Source organism: Spinacia oleracea, chromosome 5 (genome assembly GCF_020520425.1).
Source record: "Spinacia oleracea cultivar Varoflay chromosome 5, BTI_SOV_V1, whole genome shotgun sequence".
NCBI lineage: Eukaryota > Viridiplantae > Streptophyta > Magnoliopsida > Caryophyllales > Amaranthaceae > Spinacia > Spinacia oleracea.
The window spans coordinates 11,213,723-11,237,159 of record NC_079491.1 but is presented as its reverse complement, the minus strand read 5'-3'; the positions used below and the strand labels follow the sequence as shown (position 1 = coordinate 11,237,159).

Below are 23,437 nucleotides of genomic sequence, written 5' to 3'. Positions count from 1 at the left end.
GTTTACTAGATTACACCCACCTAGTAAACAAAAAGTTCATATTTAAACTAATCTTCCACAACAATTATAACTCTACCCGATTATTAGAAGACAAATTATAGTTTTGACATATAGATTGTCATTATTATGCACCATAAATAATGTTGTGATCACTCCAAAAATTAATTTTGTATGTCTTTTGTTCATTTGACTTGGCAGTCATTATTTTTATGATCCGTTGACACAAAAATGAGGATGTGTGAAGTATAAATCAAACCTCCTTAAATGTCAACTTCTTGTTAGTTGCAACCCACTTCCAAATAATTTCTTCTTTCTTTTTTTTCAACTCAAAACTTTTTGTTAAAATTAAAGAACCTAAAGGATTTAAACTTTTATTGAATAAAATCGGTTTTTAAATTTTGAATAATTTTGTGTTGGGGGACCAAGAATTTCTTTCCAAGCTAGTGGTAGGCTGGTAGTAATGTATATAGGTGCAATAAATATAGATGATTGCATTAATGTGACACCATTCTTGTGAATCTGATACTGTATTGTTTGACTTAACATTTGTTGCACCACATGTGAGGATGATGTGTAGAACCGCGTTTGCAGGAATTATGAGATTAATTGCTTCGTTTCTAATAAACTAATTTAACCAACAATCCAAGGGTTCTTTGAACTTCCATTGATTATGTTTTTCTACCATTTAAATATATCTCAGATTTTCAGATTCAGAGAACGAAATCTCCTGCATGAAAATCGACTTCCCACTCGATCTTGGTTATATACTCTGTCTCTCTCACATTGTAATCCGAAGGATCAAGTAAAAGCCCCGACCAACGCGTGGTTATGATTCCGAAACTAGAATTGAGTACTCCCTCTGTTCCTTAATGTTCTTCCCGTTTGTAAAATGGTGTGGAAATTAAAAAAATGGAATCTTGTAATGATTGGGTGTAAGAGTAATTATTGAATGTAAGAGAAAGTAATAAAGTAGTAAAGGAAAGTAATAAAGAAATGAAGGAGAGAGGAGATATTTTTAATTAAGTAGTAAAAAATCATAAAAGTGTGATTGGGTGGGTAAATAGGGAAATGTGAATGAATTAAATAAGGGATGGTGGGGAATTTTATGATAAAAAGGTATGTCCATAAAAGGAAATGGGAAGAACATATAGGAACGCCTGAAATAGAAACGGGAAGAACAAAAAGGAATGGAGGAGTACTACTTAGGAAATGTGTTTCACATACAAATGGATGCATAACAAGATATCTGATCTCTACCCAGGTGGCATTTGCCAAAATAACATTTACACTGTTTGAAAACCTAGTTAATGTGAAAATGTGGAGAAAAATAAAACTATGAAAATATACAGAAAAGTAAATATGAAGAAATATGTGAAAATTTCTAAATTTGATTTTGTTTGCCTAATTATTATAGAAAACTATACAAAATGTGAAAATGGTATACATTAATAGTGCGACCTTACTAGAGTTACCACCAACATTATTTGGATGACCAATTTACCAGCTCACAAATATGCAATATCCATGAAAATAATTATTGCAAAGAGGCCGTGATAAATTACAAGGAAACACAACTACATAACTATAAGAAAGGTAACATTAGAGGAAGGAAAACATACTCTTCAATGTCCAAGAGGGACTCATAAAATGTTGCTTGTTATACTATATTACAACGAAGTTCTGTTTTGAGGATCCGCAACAATCTGTGGATAAAAAATGTTGGACACTTGAGCAACCTGTAAATGATATTGAATTCTTTCACAATGAATTAATTACAGTTCTCAGTTACAACAATTGCTATTGCAGTCGACAACCTTGCTCTTCTTGTCTAAGGTAAATCAACCCACGACCTAATCTCTGCACACAAATAAGGCACGGAAAGAAAGTTAAGAGTTCGGCCTTACTCTACAGAGTAAAAAAAAAAAGCCCTAAAATCTGTATGTTCAAAGGAAATAGTTTCAATACCTCCTTTGTGTCTTTCAACCGCAGAAGATCTAGTCTCTCCGATGGCCTTCTCCTTGATAACGTGGTTAACTACAATAATAAGCACCACAACAGAAATATTACATTTGAAACTAGATTAGGTCCCGACTCCCGTGCACGCACGGATATTATAAAATTATAATTTGACCATTTTTTTATAAAATATTTGAGTAACAAAGTATAAAAGATTTTGATAGATTTTCGAAGAATTAACAAAATTTTAGTCAAATATAATGAATCTTTTCCATTTTTTATTTTTTTTTGAAATATGAATCTTTTCCATTAAAAGCTATTGAAACCAATAAATGAATAAAATAAAATAAAACATTTTGGCGGGAAAAATTTACACAAGAAAGTGACATGTGTCATAGTATAATGTAATAGATAAGTGACAATAGGGTAGGAGAAAGGGTAAGATGAGCATACCCAAAAGCTGAAGCGCTCAGGATCTTCCTTTGTGGGCATCATTGCTTCAACATTAAGGATTTCGGCAAGCCGTCTTCGATCTGAAAACCGTAAAAGAAGGCACTCAGAAAACCAAAGCAATGCTTAAAAATATGGCTACTAGAACACATGGCTAGCAAATATAACAGATGAGGGCTACTAGAACACATGGCTAACAAATACGGAGTATGACAGAACGCATGGCTGCTCATTGTTGCCTGTTGGGTGTAGCAGGTCTACTTAGCTAGTTCGGCCAAATGATAACATCAGGCCTTTGTATTGGTTGTTTACTAAAACTAACTGCTGGGAGCTATCTCCTAATCAAATGGCTAGCTATCAAGAAAAACAGGCTTTATTTGATATCTTAAAGAATAATGTTGCGGAAAAAAGGGTTCAGAAAGAGCTACTCGTTTAATTCACAACTAAAATAAGCTCTGATATGCTCCAATAAGCTTCCGATAAGTTCTAACCAGTTCTTATAAGTTAGAGAATTCTAAATAATGGTTTCACAGGTGAATGGAACAAAACCATAGAGGTCTGTGGTCATTCTAGTTTATGAAGCCAAAAGCCAAAGAGAAAGCAGCTGCTAAGTACAAACAACTTTTTCAATTCTGCCTTTAAAGCCAACTTCTCTGTCAATGACGAAGCCATTTACCAACCATATTTTTAGCCGTTTGACCACATTAACAAGTTAAAACCAAAAACTCCGAAATCCCAGCTAAAAAGCCATTGGCCAAAGAAGCATTATATTTCTTTATAAAGTTTCTAAAGGATTCATATATAATATCCAGCATAAAATTAATAGAGTTCAAGAGTGGGTACTTTCCAATCCATTTCCCCACAACCCTTCAGTGGAAGAGGGAAATGCAGGTACAGTTTCCTACTTATGTTTGCACTTGTACAAACCTTGACAACAAACAAAAAACACGAGCACCTGGAGCCCATTTTGATTTTCATTGTAGGAGAGAAAACTGAAACAATACAGAGACTTTGAAGAATCATAAACAAACCATGAATCAAAATCAACGGGTGATTGTTTCCAGGACCTCAACTTGATAACTAATAGCAACAAATCATGCAAAAAGAACCAGAAAAATAATTCATCACGAAATTACAAATGATTTTTGTTTCAACTGGGTCACTACTTTAAGAACGAAATAATATAGGAATGTAAGGGTACCTATGGTATAATTTGCACAAAATAATCCTATAGTACAGGGGCATGACTTATGAATCGTTAGGCGGTATCCTAGAAAAGTTCCCTTTTCTCTTGAAAAGAAGCAAGATAGCTATGAAAACACATGCGCAAACTACAGCAGCAAAGGAAGGTTCCCAATGAAGAAACTTGTTTTGTCATTACCTTGTCTTGCTGCTTCTTTTGCCCTCGTTATCCACATTTGAGCATATTCTGCAGCGTTACTCGCCAGTTCCTGCAGCTGTTAATGCTCACAAGTCAAATAAATCAAGACCAACACCTGGTCGATACAAAAATTAATTACTTAATTATGTACCAGTAATAGAAACTCCCAAGTTCCCAAACCCCCAACCTACAAGGAGTAATATCTATTACATTATACTAAAACAGACACCAGGAATGACACGTCATTTTCCTGGTGCAAAATTTTCCCGCCAAAAACCCCTTTCCTAAAAAAATTATTCACTTTATTATTTTATTTTATTTCTCTTTTTGTATAAGTTGTTTATGTGTGAAAGAAAAAGTAGGATTATAGAATATGACAGTATTAGAAGATTTTGGTAACATTTTAGTCAAATCGTCAAATCAATAATAGGAAAAATATTAACTCAATATTTTGGTCAAATTAACATATTAAGCATATCGAATATTTTGGTTTAATTATCATATTAAACATATAAAATATATAATACGTAGTACGACAAAAGTTTCTTATTAGATGATTAAATGAGTACGTTCAAGATTTATTGATTATGCATTAACTTTAAGGAATTAATATTCCAGTTAAATATTTATAAAAACAAATGGAATAATTTTCGAATACTCGTGCGTACACGGGATTTAATCTAGTAAAGGTCTAAATTGAACCCTCAAACTTGAACGCGTATTCTAGACCTTTGATTTCTAATTGGGAATCAAGCGTGCCTAAAGACCCTCAAATTACCCTAGGAAAACTACCAAGGAAGTTCAAAGCTAACTCTAACCTATCAAAAACATATATTGGATATGATTATATGAGTTATGCAATAGAGACATCCAACACTGATAAACCGATTAGCTGCCTTCAAGTGCCTAATATCACAACTAATGTTTCCACATCTAAAGGGAGTCTCGGTCTTACATCTGTTCTCTCTCTTGTTCCTTCTGCTGGATTGACATCTTGTATCCATTCTACTTCTGCAACACGGTACCTGTGGAAAGAAAATGACTAAATATTATTCCGTACATAATAAGATCTATAGAGATCCATAGTTAGCAATAGCAAAACGACTAACCCATCTTGATCCCAGGATCGAAGTATGCGAAATCTTCGGCGTCCTTCAACCTACAAAATAAAGAACCTATATATGACATACTATCTGCTGAACGCTACCTCGTAGAAAACCAGCAGAAATAACGTAGGAAAAAAAAGAGAGAAGAAAGATTACGAAAAGGGGTTGACAAAGGGGGGGAAACAGAGCATGACAAAGGGAAAGGGGAGTTCAAAGCATGGGAAATTCCGAGGAGAAATAGCTACATTATATGAAATTTATTGCATGATACATCATACTCCGTATAAGTACAATAAATCTCCTGATAGCTTTGTGTCTTTTCACCAAACCGTAGGAAACCAAATACAAGTATAACAATACCCATGAAATACTTAGATAATTTTATATGATGAAGTAGTTTTCAACTTTTCATTTTCAGAAGTTCCCCTCGGTCAATGAATTTATTCATAATATTTAACAGGGTTATAAGTTTATAACACAATCCCTCGCATTAATCATTGTCCAATATGTGGGCCTTAGTCCTGACGATGGTGCACGGGTGCACCTTTATCCTGAAAATAGCATCTTTATGTGAAATAAAAAAGGGTTCATAGTAAACCCAAAACAGACTAACTCTCTTTATCTTACCTCTATATAGAAGCGCCCATCCGGAAGTGGCTCACATCTGCATGAATGTAGAAAAAACTCAAATTAGACCAGTACACCAAACAGAAAGACAGAAACACAGAAGCAGAGAGCTATAGCTGACACATACTCTGTTATCTCCACCTCACAAGCAAAGTCAGCTATTTGACCTGTTGTGGAATCGAGTGTAACCTACATCATTCATAGAAAGTGTAAGCCCATAGACTACGAGAATCCTGACTAAGAGAGGTAAACACAAGTCGACAGGTTGCAAGATTCTACCATGCCCATCCGATGATTTCCTTCCATTATTCTCCTAACCTGTTGTTCAAGCAACAAGAGAATAAAACCACCATAATCTGTAATAAGACTAAAAATAACTATTGTTAGTTGCTATTTGCTTATGTTAAATTTAACAGGCTTCAACCACATCTAATGAAGTCTATCAGATGATCAGATGACAATATGACATGGTCCATCTTCTAGTTCATAACAAATTGTAACCGCATACAATTTCTAAAGGAAAGAACAAAGCAGGACCACCAATAAACTTCAACTGCTCCTAGGTCAAGAGTGAATTATCAAACATCTGTTCCAAATTAAGGGACAAGATACAGTTCAGAAACTTCAGTTCTGCTGATAAAGCCAGGAAAGGATATCGACTGAGTTAGAAGATCACTATCACGCCACATACACAAACCAATCAGGATAACAATAAGAAACACACGCGGAGATGCAATTATCCTTCCTAGAAGGTGATTATATTTCTTTTCCTGGGGAAAAATAGGAAAGTGAGGTTTTCTCCTCTGATGAGTTACTAATTCGATCCAGTAAAATATACACAGTTCCTCGGGTATTTTTTAAGCACATTTCACATTTGTATAAACAAAAACTACCCTGCAATCTCAAATAGTGATTGCCTTGAAACTCAATAAATATACCAGTTAGCCAATTTAGGGTCAACAAATTGGACAATCAAAGCTCCAATTTCATTACATCTGTTTTCGTTAACAAATTATGCAGGAAAGTAGAAATAAAGCATGCTTATCAAACACAGAAAGACACGAGCAAACAAATGTGTAGCATCAATGAAAATCAAAGAACGTAAAACATATGACTTCTATCAAGAAATTGAAAAAGAGAGCACATGATGACTACAATCTCATAATAGTACACTAATTTATATTCCCAAAAACTCACCATTAGCCTGTAGCGAGGTTCAAATATGTTGAGTGGCAACTTTTCACAAGGGAGAACAACATCCATCACAAAAAGTGGCATCAAATCAACACCAAGCTTTACCAAATTGTCATTCTCTGATTTCCTTTCAGCATATTCCTCTGGAAAGTTTTTCTGTATAATGTTGTTCAAAGTTACACTGGAAAAAAGAAAAACAAAGAATATAAAAACCAAATATTATAGGTTACATATGTTCACAGGTCAATATCAAATTGGTAAAGGGTCTATTCCCCTAAATGGAATTATCTGCATGGTTTATCAAGCACTTCAAAGTTCAAAGTGATGTTCTCAATTTAATGAAATTTTTTATCATGAAGTCATACTCTCCAGTCTCCACACCTACTGGTTGACATATTTGCTACAGAAGACAACCATTGTCAATAATATATTCCCCAAACAATTCAAATCTAAATCTGTTTGTTTACATAGCAAGCATACACGTAAAATGTCACTCCTACAATAAAATATATTCACAAAAAATAAAATCGTATAAGAGAATATACCTGATTGCACATGTCCTTGGACTGATAAATAGAACAGTTCGACAAAGGGGGCATTTATTACCTGCAATTTCGAACAAAGAGAGAGGAAAGGGCATGAGATGCATGAAGGTTAAAATGTGGAAGAAACCATTGCAAGAAAGCAATCTCACTTCGGTCCATTGACTGAAATAGACATGAGCGGCAAAATGAATGACCGCAAGGAGTGGTAATTGGCTCATATAGTAGCTTCAGGCAAAGGGTACAATCAAATTCATCACTACGTTCTGGTTTCTCGCGGTTTCTTCCACGACCTGAACCAGTACATGTTCTCTCCAGAATTAAAAGAAGAGCCTGTAGGTGGGTACTATGAAACGCAAAAGGAAAAATATTGTGAAGTTAAAACTCATCTAGCAAGAACGAGACAGAAAACATAATGCATAAGCACTTCAACAACAGAGTACAAAAGTAGTTCTTACCAAAGTGGATCTAGCTGCAGGCCAGCAATAACAACATCACGTGCAGGTTCATATCTTTCTAACTGTTCATTATAAGGAGATCAAAATGAGACACGTAAATAATTCAATACAACCCTTTGACTAATTACCAAATAAATGAAACAGGTAAATATGTAATGCCTGTAATATAAGAAACGTTTCGATCTAAAAACTTGAATATATATACCTATTAAAGAGCTAGAGGGACAACAAAAATTTTGAGAAAATAAAATAAAAAGATAGTATGTGCATCTTTTCCTTTACTTGTAAACTTAAACAGTTAAACAGTTATGCATAAACCAGCACATCAACAACTGAAAAATACTTCAGTATATCTAGTAATATAGTTCCAACGGATATCATCCAGTATGTTGTTCCAATAGATATCATCCAGAAAGGTACCTTCCTCATAATCTCGTAGATGCAGATAGCACACAGAATACATAACAATGGGGGTTCAATGCACAAAAAACAATCCAGGTGTCAATATACGTCTGACTCTTACCAAAAATAGAGCATCAGCTTGCAAGATATAAGACTTGACAGAATTGTTTCTGCAGGTCATGACTTTTTCAGCATCCTTCAACGCAAGCTGCATTTACATTAAACAAACATCTTAGGAAATATATGATCTGTTGGTATATACACGTAGGAAATTTAGAACTAGAACTAGCCTTAAATTGTGAAGAGAAAATATTTTAACACACTGAAGGGTCCTCCAACTAAGAAAAAGTTGGCCAACAAATCATACCCCCATCCTTTTGCACTCTCTTCTATGTTCATAGCATGTCATTCTGAAATTATTCGAAAAATTCTTTTGCAGTTACAATGCATAGCATCTTAAAGTTGCTATATGATATCACTAGTTCTCTATGCACACTATGGTTGCTTGTAATTTAAAAATGCATACACGACAACACTTGATTGGTTACTTATTTCTTGCCTTTTAGCTGGTGATTATGGTAGATATATCATAAATTGACTCCCTTCTATGTTGTAATATAGAATGTTCTGAACGGGTTCACGCTCAAATTTTAAAAATTCAAAAAAACTACGACTTATTATTTATAGTTTTATGGCACAATTTCCAAAACTATCTATGTTTAACATTTATTTCCCCCAAAATCCAAAATTATATTTTTCAATCAAGTGTTGAAGTTCAAAAATAGTACTACTAAGTCTAGTACGAAAAAAATCATTTGAAGGTAATTTTTAAAAGTAATACGTAGTATTATGTTTATTAATACTTCGTTTAAATTCAATCTTGCTGGTTTATCAAGGCTTGTTTATCAAGGTTTTTTTAATTTAAAAGCTCGTTTATTGATCTAGCTTGTCTGAAGCTCAATCTCGAACTTAAAAGAGCTACTCGTGAACTAAGCTCGAACAACGAAAAGTTAACGAGCTAAGCTTGAACAAAAAAAATGAAAGCTCGAGCTCGAAATTTCTTATCAAGCCTAGCTCGAATAGTCAAATACTTGGTTAGACTCGGCTTGTTGGTATCCCTATGGGTAGATCAATTAAAGGTGTTTGAGCAAGAACTTGAATTGAGAAAAAATGGAAAAAATTACACATCTTCATTCGAGTATTAAAAAGAGGAATGGGTCAGAGCAAGCAGGTATAAGGCGGGCGGATGGGGATGGGGCGGGTTCGATATAAAATCAACACCCGCCCCATCACCCATGAAGCGTACAAATTCTATATATATCCCCACCCCATCACCCAACAAACTTCCCCCAATTAACGCCTACTTTGGGGCAGATGTGTTAGGGGAGATAACCTGACATAATTCTGAAATCAGTTAGTCTCAAGTAGTTAGATAAGCTGTTACTTTGATCTGTTAGTGTAGTATATAAAAACAATGTAATCAGTCATTGTATTGCTCATTCAATAACCTTTACAATTTTCCTAATCTCAATCTCATTCTCTCTCTCTATTGTTGTCTTCTATGATCTTTCTCTTCTTCCCCAATTCATTTCCTATCTTCTATCTTTTCTAACTACCAATCTTCACCATTGAAGACTACCCTGCAGTCAACAGGATGCGGACCAGGTCTCCCATAAAACCCAGACCCGGCCCATTGACATCCGACCTTATTGGCATTAATCAACGAGTAGAAAATTTTTGGCTTCATTGTTGTAGTTTGAGTAATTCTTATAATAGTTTTGCATTAGGCTTGACCGCTTGACAATATTATCCAACATCTTCGTATTATTGATAAGAAATGAAAAGTTCTAAAATTGTGTCACCACTCACCACTGGCTGTGTAATGCTCATACATAAAAAAAAAGGTCACCCATCAATTCTACACCCGTGATACATATTAGCCCAAATAAGCAGGCCTACCCTGTGGACCGATCCTTTCCCTAACCCCCTCCCCCCTCCCCACTTGCTCTTCCCCATCCTTCCAAATTCAGAATATTGTTCCTCCGCATAGAGATAGTAAATGAGCGCAAAAATGTTTAATCTTGGGGATCTTGTTTTAATTATAAAATTAGTCCTCTAAAAAAAATACTCATATATCTCTAAGATAATTCAATAGTGAATGTTATTTAGAATTGTTTTTTTCTCAAATTAGTCCTCCAAAAATAAATATTCAAATATATCTGAAATTTAGAGATTTAACATTCTGGTATTAAAATTTAAAAAAATTCGATATAATACATACAAGTATGATAAATTATATAAGTCATATAAGGGGGAAAATACCGGAAATATACTTTTTCAGTTTTTCTTTTATTAAACGTGTGAAAAAGCCAGTAGAATATAAAAGGAGAAGTTTCCACCCAAAAAAAATTGCAGTTTTCATCAAGGAAAAAATTGGAAGGAAGGAAGATTAAGCAATAAGAAATACACTTCGCGGAGATCAAACCCAGACCTTGGACTGCTTGGAAACAACTGAAGTCCCTCTGGCCTTAGGTTTCCCACTAGTACCAACAAGCCACATTTTACACAGTTGAAACCTTATACAGGTTGTAGTTGTATACTGTTTTTATGTAGTTCGGGGCCTTTTTGCCCTGTGGTATTGGCCTGTTTGCACAGGTCAATAGCCGGGCCTGCAAGCCATTTACAAGTGAGGAAAGCAATAGTGGAGTGATTCAAGACTAAGCTGTCAAAAAACATATTTAATGTCTGTAATCCTGTATCCTAGTTGTAAGTGTGCCATACAAATTCAGGAACTTTTTTTAAAGAGCAGCACATATGATTTCATATACAGAGAGAAGGAATAATGATGCATACTTCAGCATGTGTTGTAGGATCCAGCCCGTACAATGGATTGTATTCAGAAGCAGACGGTGCCCGGCCTTTTAAAAATTGGCTTAACCTGAAAGTAGCCATAGGGAGCACAAAATTGGAAAACCGTAACACATAAAATCTTCAAGTAGAACTTCAGAAATTAAAAGGGAGGGGGTAACTTAACCAGATGTCAGTTTCCATGCAAATTACCTTATATAAGCAGCACATCTATTGCTCAGAATAATAGGATCACCCGGTTTGACGAGAATGGCTTTTGAGTAACAATTGATTGCCTGAATAACCAAACATTAATCAGCCAAATTCCGATATATAATGATCCAACGGAAAGACATCTTAATCTCATTCAAAGCGTATGCAAAAGTATTTCAAACTAAGTTCGAAACTTAAAGCATAACACCATGAAGTATAGACACCAAACCTCAATTCCAAAGCTTCCCAAAAAAGATTTTGCTTCACAGGTATTTCAAATTTAGTCACTTGATCAGTACGCCACTTATCATATGAAATTATGAATGCATGAAAGCCAGCTATGCATGATGCCACATGTTAAGCACAGAACTTGGTATTTACGTATCAATTGATGGCCCGTCATTAGCAAGAAAATTTAAAATCTATGCTGGTAAAAATATAGCACACTACCAAGCACCTCTCAAGAAAATTGAAATCCAGATGTCAGGATATGGCTTAAGTTTAAGGGCTGCAAGTATCTCTGCTTTTGAAATAATTAAAATAAAGGATAATCGGATCCTAAAATGTTCTGGCAACGCCATACTGTTCTGCAGGAAACTTTAACTCTTTTACTCAACATACACATCAACCAATAGGGGTAAAACCATTTGCCAGAGGAATACATCAGTGTATTGCTATCTGCTCTTCTTCTTCTTTTTGAATAAGGTGTTGTCATATGATTTTCTAAGATCCAGTTTGGTCTGGCCTGAATTCAAATGGTTTGGTGATTTGGTTTGGTCTTATTTGATCTCCTAGTTTGACTAAACTTAGAACGTATCTGTAGGCCTTGTTCTTTTATTCTTAACTTCTTTCACTGATTTGATTGGAACTTATTTTTTACTCAATAAATTTTAAAGTTTACTCTTTATTACTTATTGAAACTCATTTTTGTTTAATATTTTCTACAAGCTGAAGAGAACGGAGCGTACTGTCACGGGGTTGTCTCTCTCACCGTCGCATGGGCCATTTGGTGGGCCAAACGATATCCGTTTGGGCTGTAACTTCGGGGTCCAACCAGTTTTGGGCCATTGAAGATAATGGTCGGGCCAGATTTTCTAGATCAGGCCAGGAAAGGCCCGCACACAACAAAACAGTAGCGGATGGGCCAAGAAGCTTCTAGAATGCTCTGCGTGTTCTTGGCCATTCTAGCATGGGGTAGAGGCGTGGAGCTTGAAGGTTCTAGATAGGGAAATTCTAGAACACTCTTCTGTATTTGTGAAGGGTCTAAGTACCTCCTTATATAGGAAGTGCTCTTGGAGGTGGGAACGTTTTAGAAACTGGTAGGAATTGTATTGAATATTCTAGAGTGGGAATATTCTAGACCTAGGAGATGATGGCCTATAAATAGGCACCAAGGCTCATTTATACATTCAAGTTGAGAGTCCAATACAAGAAAGCATTCTCAAAAGCACTTGTGTTCTAAGGCACAAGGTGTGCCAAGTGAAGGGAGTGTGCATGGCTAATCAGACGTATAACACTGAGAAATCATGCTACGGGATAAACTTAGGCACTAGGAGTTGTGTCATTGTTGGGGAAAGCCTGACTCATCTAAGCATCAACGCTTGAAGAGTAGCGCACGTTGCGTGACTAACCCAAGGGACTAGGAAAAAAAGTAAGCACGTGACAGTATGCTAAAATATTAGGGATAAATTATCAAGTGTAATCTTGTTAGATTTATTTTGATGTGTCCTTTTCAAATATCTCATGTTATATTTTTGTAAGGATATTTGGCAATAAGAAAATATAGTTCAGAAGATATGGTATGAACTTTTCTAGTCTAACTTTTAGTAAAAATAAGTGATTAGTTCTTGAAATAAAGTAATAGACAGCATAGCTTAAGTGATGGGTATCCAAGAACGATTAAAGGTCTTCATATCTTTAAGTTGTTTTACTAGTTGGCAATAAGAAATCATAAATCATAATTCAGAAGATATGGTATATACTTTTCTAGTCTGCTTTTAAATAAAAATAAGTGATCAGTTCTTGAGATAAGGTAAAAAGAGCATAGCTTAAGTGATGGGCCATTGTACTGACCATGAATATAAGCACATTGACTAGCCAATAAGTGTTTGTGGCATTTCAATGAATTCGTTATTTTCTAACGTTGCACCACCTCAATTCTACCGCACAGCCTCACAAAACAAAAGGAGTCGCTTAACAAAAGAGAGGATGAGGAAATATTTCCAAGTAATTGCAACTCTTGCGAGGCACCGACGAACAACTTAACAAATGCTTCCTTTGTCCGAAAATACATAGAAAATCGTCCTAACCTAACCAAACCTAGGTAATTAACGATTCACAACAATTTCAACCAAATACCTTAATATATATAATTTACTTCCCATATTTTACTTCCCATATGCTACGTAATTTACTTCCCATATTTTGTAGAAATTCAAACTTCTCATGAATTCCAACTTCCCATAAATGTCGACTTCCTTTATTTTTACATTTTTATGTCAACCAAACAAACTAGCCAATCTATATTTTCGTTTTTTTTTTTCTAATAATCCCACTTTTATCATGGATGAAAAATTAAAGAAGTTAGTTGAAGGGAGCTCACATAAAGTGGTGAATACAAAACTTTTCAATAAAAAATCCGTTAAAAAGTGGTGAATACGAAACTTTTCATAAAATTAAGGTGGTAAATATGAAATTATATTTTATAAAGCGTTCAATACAAAAATCTGAAACTTAAGAGGTGGTACATATGAAAAATTCTAACTTTTACCGAATGGAGACAACTCTTCTAGGACAACGTAGTATAAATCTGACCGTAAAGGAAATTATAATCACAACTTAGAGTAATCTTAAATTAAAGAACAAAAAAATCAGATATTGAAACAGTTGAATTTTAACATGCAACCTTAAAACTTCGTATAGAACTACTTAAATTCCCAGAAAACACTAATTGTTTTGAAAATCATGTAAGTATGTAACCATATTATAATCATCCGAATTGTGTTGTCCACTGGACAAATGCCTAAATTTTGGATGCATCAATATTAGAAACAGTTACAAAACTCATTAAATTATACAATTAAACCGCAAATTAGACCAAAATGAAGATGAATTCAGTTGATTACCTCCTCAAATCTTTTTCGGCGAAACGCTTGATTTCCAGTCTGCACAAACTCAAACACCTGTTGAAATCTCTCGTTCGTCATCGACGATTCTCCCTCATTCGCCTGCAATTCCACATCAATCACTTCAAAATCACTTCACAGGAGAAACACTGAAAACTGTAGAAATTGAAAGAAATTGGAAGAAATCTGACTAACAAAGACGAATTCTTCAACATCATCAATTCCGTCGGAGAAACTTCCGATCGCCGGTGAATTCTCGTTCTCCGACATCTTCTACTCTTTGTCTCTCTTCAATTGCACACTAGAATTTCTCTCTCTAAAATTATGTTGCTCTGTTACAAAATAATATCAGTGACTATCAGTAAAGTTTGGAGAAGAAGAAGGGGAAAAAGGAGAAGACTCAGAAGAGAGCTTCGTGTACATATTAGAGTCGTACATTGTACGCACGGACCATATTCGCTTACGTGGTCTACCCATTCCGGGTAATCGGGTAATCCATATCCCCTCCTTGGAATTTCTCTATCATTCTGTCTTTATCACTTGTTTGCGCCTACAATTCTTTACGAGCACGAGTCATTTCAAAGTTTGGCCGTTTTACCACCACCAATTAAGAGTTCTAGTTCGGTGGTCATGGTTGGGGTTCCGTCTCGAGACCATAAAGAGTCGTCTCGGGTTATCGACTTTCCGTGGTGGGTCGGATTTTGGGCTAAATAGTTATCTTAAACCTATTAAATATTAGTTGGAGCGATTTATTAATGGCTTATTATTTAATTATAGTGGTCGCAAATGAATCGTTTGAATTAGATACGAGTCTGGTCATAAAAAGTTTTTTCCTTTGTGTTTTGAGTTGCATTGAGACAGTTTTGTCGGATCAGTTTTGATCCCATTTGAGTCATTCGCTCGTTTATGGAAATTAATTAATAACACAAAGATTTAACGTGGTTCACTAAAATATATGTGTTACTAAGGTTTCCAAAGACACAAGAGAGGAGAGTCTTATTGTTCTTGAGGAATTACATAATGAGGTTAGGTTATGAGTTATGACTTAGAGAGAGTAGTCTTGGAGGTACAGGTGTCAATTCTCAATCCGATCCAATAAACACGATGGTTTTGTCCGACCGTTTAGAATCTGAACCGTTTAGAACCCGCGAGCTAAGATCTGAAATCTGATCCGGTCCGATTATATTCAACCCGAATCCGACACAACCCGTTAATATTGATCTGATTAAGATCTGAATCCGATAACAGCCCGATATGCGACAATCCGAATCCATTTGATATGAACTAAAGCGATCCGAAACCCGTTTATGATCCGATCCGTTTGAACCCGAATCCGTTCCAACCCGAGGAAAATCCGTATAATCCGATCCGTTTATACACTAGTAGAAAAAACCCCTGTTGCAACCCCCTTGTTGCAGCGTACATGTGTTAATACGCTTCAACAACCAGTCGGTCAACGCGGGTCAAACCCTTTAAAGGGTTATTGCAGCGTACAATTTAATTGTTCCCTGCAAAAAAGTTTGTTGCAGCGTACATTTTAAAAGCCCGCTGCAATAGCTCGTTTTTGTTGCAGCGTACTTGTTAAAGCCCCCTGCAATAACCCGGGTAAAAAAAAATTCGCTGCAATATTCGTTGAAACTAATTCAAAACAAATTAAGCATCTCTCACTCTCAACTCCCTTCTTCTCCCTTAACTTTCCCTGCGTCATCCCCTCAAAAAAAAACCCTTTCTCTTCGTCGGTGGTTCTAGCCTCCTCGCCAGAGGCCACCTATTAGCTTGCTCGGCCGTTTTGATTCTGCCTATCATTCTGCCTTTTGATTTCGATTCCAATTTCACAACTAGGTTTTGGTATTGTAGATGTCGAGTTGCAATTTCTAATCAATTGGAATTGCGGAACTTGATTTTGGTGGATTCATACATTTAATTTTTTTTGTTTGTTTGAGTCCTATTCTTGATGTGCGGAAAAGGAAGGCGGTTCGATTGAGCAAAGATGTCGACTCCAAACGTCGCCAAATTAACAATGGGTAAAATTTTCTCTTAAGCACCTTAATTTATGCACAATTTCAGTTTTCTTTGTTGTTGTTGCTGCGAATTTGAACATCATTAACTGGGTTTTTCCATTAAGTAATGATAAAGTGTGAGCTACTGTATAATTGAGTTGGTTATGCTTGTGAATTTGTTTGTTTTGATTGAATTTAAAGCCTTTTATGTGGGGGGGATTGGCAAAGGAACCATGGGTCAGCTTTTAATTGGGGATTCAGTTCATAGATTCGATTGTATGGTTTGGTTAATAGAGGATCTCATTTTCATGTGTTATTTTTCCTATGCTAAGAAACTCCTGAGCAAAGATAATTACATGTTGCAACCAGTTACTGTGTAGAAAAGCAAGGAATTCTGGAAATCAAATATATACAAAATTTTTGTAATTGGTTCCATTAGATAGTTGGATTTCATTGTTCTGCATTCTAATGCCAATCTTTTCCTCCATTTATGTGATATTTTTGTTTATTTGGTAGTCTGTGTATCATGAATGTAATCATTGTTTATTATAAGACGACTAGTAATTTGATTTCTTCCACAAGTATATTTGGTGTGGTCTTATTAGATGTGGGATTGGATAATGAAACATGAGCCGGTGGTTTCAAGAAAGAAAGTTGCTAGCGTCCTATTTTCCGTCAACCTCTTCGCCGCGGCTACCTGTCCCCTCTTTTAGGTTTGCTCGATTCGTTTACCTGATTTTTGTTTTAAGAATTAGGGTTTTTCAATTCGTTTTTAGGGTTCTTTGCGTTTGTTCAATTCTTTTTTAGGGTTTGTTCAATTCGTTTCTTCAATTCATTTTTTCAATTCGTTTTTAGGGTTCAATTCGTTTGTTCAATTCGTTTTTAGGGTTTGTTCAATTTGTTTTTGCGGTTTGTTTAATTTGTTTGTTCAATTCGTTTGTCCAGTCACTATAGCTAGGCCTAACATGGTAGGAGTATGTGAGAGACACTGACAAAATAAATCAATGTAACAATGCAACTATTTTCTATGCGCATCCTCTGCTAGATTTTCCTGTATATAGACTTAGTGAGGTAGTGTACAGTTGTTGTCACTGACTCATTGGTTTGGCTTAACTTCCCTTGCTTTATTCCAAATCATGTTTTGATGACGAGTTCTGGTCTTCCCGTTATGATTATATTTTGGCCTTCATCTCTGTTCCACATTACAAGCTTTTTGCTTAAAAGACATCCTAATTTGAAAGTGTAACAATTTTTTTCATGAAAGTACTATTCTTAGAGGTCGTACCCAGTTATTCTCATAAAGTTGTGAGATCTCGGTAGAGTCCAAGAAGTCAATGATCTCTTTGCAGCTACCATTTTTCAATATGATATGTAAGGTCGGTTATTAGTTTGTTGTAGTGTAGATTCCGGGTGATAATCATTCTGGCTTGTGAGTATAATTTTTAGGTCAGCATAGCTTCTTCATCCCTGAAAATAAATCATTCGTGATAGCCTCAATCTCAAAATAGTATAATCCCCCCCCCCCCCCCCCATTTGTATATATGTTTTAAGTTTTTAACAGAAGATTGATTAGTTAATTCGGCTTTGGTAGGCTGTCGTTCATAGAGCTAAGAACTCAAAATATTCAGCTGATGAGGATATGGAGGAGACAGATGTTAAAGATCCAAATTTAAAGCAATCTCTGGAGTCTGCTACTTCTCAGATTAGCCAGCTAGCTCTTTCTAATAGTCCTACTGGTAAATCTTCACTGAATTCTATTGTGGGATCAGATACGGCCAATGCAGGTGTAGATATTGACTTTTTGACTTTTTATGTCTGTACATTGATGATTTGGTTTCTTAGCAAGAGAGTAATATTATTACCTCCAAAATTTGGAGATCTGAAGTTTGGGGTCTATTTAAAATCTGGTGAGTGTCAGAGAAATGTTTATGGTTATTTTCTGTTTTTGATTCTTTATCCAACACATTGATTTTAATAACCTTCTACTTAATAATCACCATTACAAACTTCTTAAATTAGTCTGCTTAAGTGGCCATTGTTTGTACCTACTTAAAGTGTTACTCGTACATGTTTGGATTGCCGTCTGTTTCCTTATGTTTACCTTTTTTCCAGGTGGATTTCTGATTGGAAGAACTGTGGCTGTTTTGATAACTATGACGATTGGGACCTCGATGGCTGCTCGTCAAGGTCCTCTAGCTATGGCTGCTCATCAAATCTGTATGCAAGTGTGGTTGGCTGTCTCTCTTTTAACTGATGGATTGGCCGCATCTGGTCAGGTATGAGCTTTCATCTAACTAGGAGGTTCGATATCCAGGCTATAGGTTTTTCAGGCATCTAGACTACCTCTATTCTACAGTGCTTGTCCATTATGATTTATGATTATCACAAAAGTTGAAGATTGTGAATAATGTGTGGGTTTTAACCAAATAGGAAAAGCTTCTTGGATTAATAAGCATTTGTTGTTGTCCAAAGATCCTGATTTGTGAACAATAAACCAAATAGGAAAAGCTACATATTTTCTCAGAGTATTACACTTATTACATGTTTAATATGAATAGTTTTAACTTTCTAACACTCATTCCAATCTACTTATGCAAATTTAAGGCTTGTTTGGTCGTTATAGGTCATATTAGGCTAAAATGAGGCTTTTTTGCTCCCAAATATGAAATAAAGAACCTTAGGACTCATTTTAAACATATTAAATGTTTTATATGATTAGTTTTAACTTTACAAGACTTAATCCAATCTATTTATGCACATTCATGACTTCTTTGGCCGTTATAGGTCATATTTAGGCTAAAATGACATTTTCGCTCCCAACTTTGATCTAACGAACTTAAAAACTAATTTCAAACTTATTACATGATTCATATGATTATTTTTAACTTTTCAAGACTCAATCCTATCTATTATACACATTTGAGACTTGTTTGGTCGTTATAGGTCCCAACTATGAACCAAAGAACCTAAGGACTCATTTTAAACTTACTAAATGTTTTATATGCTTATTTTTAACTTTCTAGGACTCATTCCAATCCATTTATGCACATTTAAGGCTCATTGTGTCGTTATGGGTCATATTTAGGCTAAAATGACATTTTCGCTCCCAACTTTGAACTTAAGAACCTAATGACTCATTTTAAACTTATTATATGATAAATATGCTTAGTTTTAAGTTTCTAAGACTTATTCTAATCTACTTATACCCATTTAATGCTTGTTTGATCGTTATAGGTCATATTTAGGATAAAATAAGGCATTTTCGATCCCAACTTTAAAATAAAGAACCTAAGGACTTATTTTAAAATTATTACATGTTTAATATGCTTAGTTTTAAGTTTCTAAGACTTATTCTAACTACTTATACACATTTAAGGCTTGTTTGGTCGTTATAGGACATATTTAGGCTAAAATGACATTTTCGCTCCCAACTATGAACCAAAGAACCTAAGGACTCATTTTAAACTTACTAAATGTTTTATATGCTTATTTTTAACTTTCTAGGACTCATTCCAATCCATTTATGCACATTTAAGGCTCATTGTGTCGTTTTAGGTCATATTTAGGCTAAAATGACATTTTCGCTCCCAACTTTGAACTTAAGAACCTAAGGACTCATTTTTAAATTATTATATGATTAATAAGCTTAGTTTTGAGTTTCTAGGACTTATTCTAATCTACTTATACCCATTTAATGCTTGTTTGATCGTTCTAGGTCATATCTAGGCTAAAATAAGGCATTTTCGCTCCCAACTTTAAAATAAAGAACCTAAGGACTCATTTAAAACTTATTACATGTTTAATATGCATAATTTTAACGATCTAAGACTCGTTCCAATCTATTTATGCACCTATAGGCTCATTGGGTCGTTATAGGTCATATTTAGGCTAAAATGAGCATTTTCTCTCCCAAATTTGAAATAAAGAACCTAAGGACTCATTTTAAACCTTTTAAATGATTAATATACTTAGCTTTAAGTTTCCAAGACTCGTTCCAATCTATTTATGCACATTTAAGGTTCATTGGGTCGTTATAGGTCTTATTTAGGCTGGATTGACATTTTCGCTCCCAACTTTGAACTAAAGAACCTAATGACTCATTTTAAACTTTTTACATGTTTAATATGCATAGTTTTAACTTTCTAAGACTCATTCGAATCTATTAATGCACATTTAAGGCTCATTGGTTCGTTATAGGTCATATTTAGGCTAAAATGATATTTTCGCTCCCAAATTTGAACTCAAGAACCTAAGGACTTATTTTAAACTTTGTACATGATTAATATGCTTAGTTTGAAGTTTCCAAGACTTATTCCAATCTATTTATGCACATTTAAGGTTTGTTTGGTCGTTATTGGCCATATTTAGGCTAAAATGAGCATTTTCTCTCCCAAATTTGAAATAAAGAACCTAAGAACTCATTTTAAACCTTTTAAATGATTAATATACTTAGCTTTAAGTTTCCAAGACTCGTTCCAATCTATTTATGCACATTTAAGGTTCATTGGGTCGTTATAGGTCTTATTTAGGCTGGATTGACATTTTCGCTCCCAACTTTGAACTAAAGAACCTAATGACTCATTTTAAACTTTTTACATGTTTAATATGCATAGTTTTAACTTTCTAAGACTCATTCCAATCTATTTACGCACATTTAAGGCTCATTGGGTCGTTATAGGTTTTATTTAGGCTAAAATGACATTTTCGCTCCCAAATTTGAGCTACATAACCTAAGAATTCATTTTATACCTTTTACATGATTAATATGCTTAGCTTTAAGTTTCCAAGACTATTAGGACATTGTTATTAGTTGCTTGAATGTTAAAGTGTGATATTTAATTTGAATTTAATCTAATGCTTAGTTGAAATTTCTGTTTTTGTAAAGGTCTACACTCCGAGGAATGCGCCTACTAGTGAGGAAATTGATGTGGTTCGTGAGCAACGGGCTAAGTGTTTTACCCGCAAGTATTTACTATTGGCTTGAGCGCGCTTGATCGAGGTGGTTTAGTTGTTATAGAACAATCGTTCCATTAAAATGTATGCGTACATTGAAATTGGAACGTATATTTGAATGTAGTACGTGCACTTTGGTTTTGGGATATATATATATGTATACAAAACACCAGTTATTATTTTTTATATTTGTTCTACAGGTTGCGATATTTTATTTATTGTTGTTGACAGGTTCCTATATTTGGTGCAAGACACCCTAGCTATAGATAAATAAAACTAAAATTTTCCCGCCAAAAGCACATCTTTGTTGCAGGGGGCATATACTTGTTCGCTGCAACAAGTGTGTAAAATTAGGCAAAAATCAAGACTTGTTGCAGCGTACAAAATGATGTACGCTGCAACAGACTGGTTTGTTGCAGCGTACAAATAAAAGCCCGCTGCAACAAACCAGTCTGTTGCAGCGTACATCATTTTGTACGCTGCAACAAGTCTTGATTTTTGCCTAATTTTACACACTTGTTGCAGCGTACATGCACATGTACGCTGCAAAAAAGTACTTTTCGCAGCGTACATTGTACGCTGCAACAAGTCAATACTTATTGCAGGCCCCCCAGTTGCAGCATACGATGTACGCTGCAACAGGGGTCTAAAAGCCCGCTGCAACAAGGGTTTTTTCTACTAGTGATAAACCGTGACCCGTTTAATCAGAACCGTTTCAACCCATGACCCGTTTAATCCGAATTGTTTCAACCCATGACCCGTTTAATCCGAACCAATTTCGATTCGAACCCGTTTAACCCAAACCGTTCACGACCCATAAGAGAACATTAATTATGTTGCACTACCAATTAAGCGTATGACTATTAGTTATACAGTGTACTTCATTCTCCCTCTATATACTCTACTAAAATGAAACTTGTAATTGATGTAGATTCAAGGCGTAAAGAACTGTCAGGAACGGATGTAGTATTAAGCTAAGTTATATACTATGTACTCAATAACTTATATTACTGATCTTAAAATCTTATTACTTTTAAAAGTTAGTTATCGTTTTCCCCTAATTAAGTCATCGATATTATAATTATATAATTTGGAACCAAATGGAACCGACTCGGATTCCAACCCGCTACTGAATAACCGGAACCGATATGAAACTGAATCTGATGGAACCCGGCTAAATCCGTTTCAATCCGACCCATGGTAGTCCGTTACCCGATTAATCTGATCCGATATGAATCCGACCCAATTTGAATCCGAACCGATATGAATCTGACCCGATATGAATCTGAACCATTTATAGTCCGGCTAAACTCTTTAACAATCCGGCATGTTCCAATCCGATCCGACCCAACCCGACTACAATCCGACCCGTTTACAACCCGATCCGATATGAACTCGTGCATAAAAAATCCGACCTAATCTGATCTGTTAAGCTTTCAATCCGATCCGATCCGACCCGTTAGTCAAATTAATCTGTTCCAATCCGATATGTTTCAACCTGAATCCGATGAGTCCGATCCAAACCTGATCCGTTGATCTGATTTGACACCCCTACTTGGGAGTATATAAAAATTAAAAATTGTGTTATTACAACTAAAAACAAAAAAATAATAGGGCTAGGCAAGAAAAATATTTACAAAGTTCCTCTAAAGAAAAATTAGTTATATCATGAATTAAACATCTAAATAGTGAAACAATGTAATACTCTTGTACGTCCTTACATGACGAAAAATCTAAAGCGTAGTACCAAAATAAGAAATTAAACATATAAAATTGTGTGTTTCATTTTTAATAAAGTATTTTAATTCAAGGTACTATTTGACAAAATAAGAAAGTTAAGGTACTATTTTCCTAATTGAGACAAAAACAAGGTACTTTTTGACAATTTTGCCTAAAAACAATATGTATTTATGGTTTAAGCTTTAATTGTTTTATAGTTTGGGCTTTAATTGTAATTCAATATTTATATTTTCAAAAATTAGCTTGGTTGTTTTATGTTTTGGGCATATGAAACATTTTTATATGGCCAAATCCCTTATTTAGGGTACCCATCACTCCATCAGGGTACCCATTCTGAAAAATTGAGAACGGGAACTGAAACCTGTTGCAACAAGTTCCTAATTTCGTTACTCAAAACCGAAACCTCGGGTTCCTAATAGGTTTCAATTCCGATTCTTGATACC

The 23,437-nt window shown here is 35.0% G+C and overlaps 2 protein-coding genes across 2 annotated transcripts; one reads left to right on the top strand and one right to left on the bottom strand.

Moving 5' to 3' along the window:
• Positions 1-1,556: 1,556 nt before the first annotated feature.
• LOC110799756 (uncharacterized) lies at positions 1,557-14,698 on the bottom strand. The gene is made up of 18 exons (XM_022005029.2): positions 14,497-14,698; positions 14,302-14,403; positions 11,177-11,259; positions 10,970-11,054; positions 8,238-8,324; positions 7,715-7,776; positions 7,409-7,602; positions 7,260-7,320; positions 6,718-6,895; positions 5,800-5,838; positions 5,648-5,709; positions 5,521-5,557; positions 4,897-4,946; positions 4,743-4,812; positions 3,788-3,863; positions 2,410-2,489; positions 1,966-2,034; positions 1,557-1,857 (listed from the first exon to the last, which is right to left on the bottom strand). The coding sequence occupies exons 1-18, from the start codon at positions 14,569-14,571 to the stop codon at positions 1,798-1,800; spliced, it is 1,470 nt and encodes a 489-aa protein (XP_021860721.2). The 5' UTR covers positions 14,572-14,698; the 3' UTR covers positions 1,557-1,797.
• Positions 14,699-14,743: 45 nt separating this feature from the next.
• Positions 14,744-21,379, top strand: LOC130460633 (protein DETOXIFICATION 45, chloroplastic-like). The gene is made up of 4 exons (XM_056827964.1): positions 14,744-16,325; positions 17,893-18,208; positions 18,414-18,577; positions 21,187-21,379. The coding sequence occupies exons 2-4, from the start codon at positions 17,941-17,943 to the stop codon at positions 21,283-21,285; spliced, it is 531 nt and encodes a 176-aa protein (XP_056683942.1). The 5' UTR covers positions 14,744-16,325; positions 17,893-17,940; the 3' UTR covers positions 21,286-21,379.
• The last annotated feature ends 2,058 nt before the right edge of the window (positions 21,380-23,437 follow it).

Coding starts and splice junctions, on each gene's coding strand:
- LOC130460633 (XM_056827964.1), top strand. CDS start 17,941: ATGGAGGAGACAGATGTTAAAGATCCAAATTTAAAGCAATCTCTGGAG. Junction 18,209..18,413: donor TGGGGTCTATTTAAAATCTG/GTGAGTGTCAGA, acceptor CCTTTTTTCCAG/GTGGATTTCTGATTGGAAGA. Junction 18,578..21,186: donor GATTGGCCGCATCTGGTCAG/GTATGAGCTTTC, acceptor GTTTTTGTAAAG/GTCTACACTCCGAGGAATGC.
- LOC110799756 (XM_022005029.2), bottom strand. CDS start 14,571: ATGTCGGAGAACGAGAATTCACCGGCGATCGGAAGTTTCTCCGACGGA. Junction 8,325..10,969: donor ATCCTACAACACATGCTGAA/GTATGCATCATT, acceptor ATGTAAATGCAG/CTTGCGTTGAAGGATGCTGA. Junction 5,839..6,717: donor AACCTCGCTACAGGCTAATG/GTGAGTTTTTGG, acceptor CTTGAACAACAG/GTTAGGAGAATAATGGAAGG.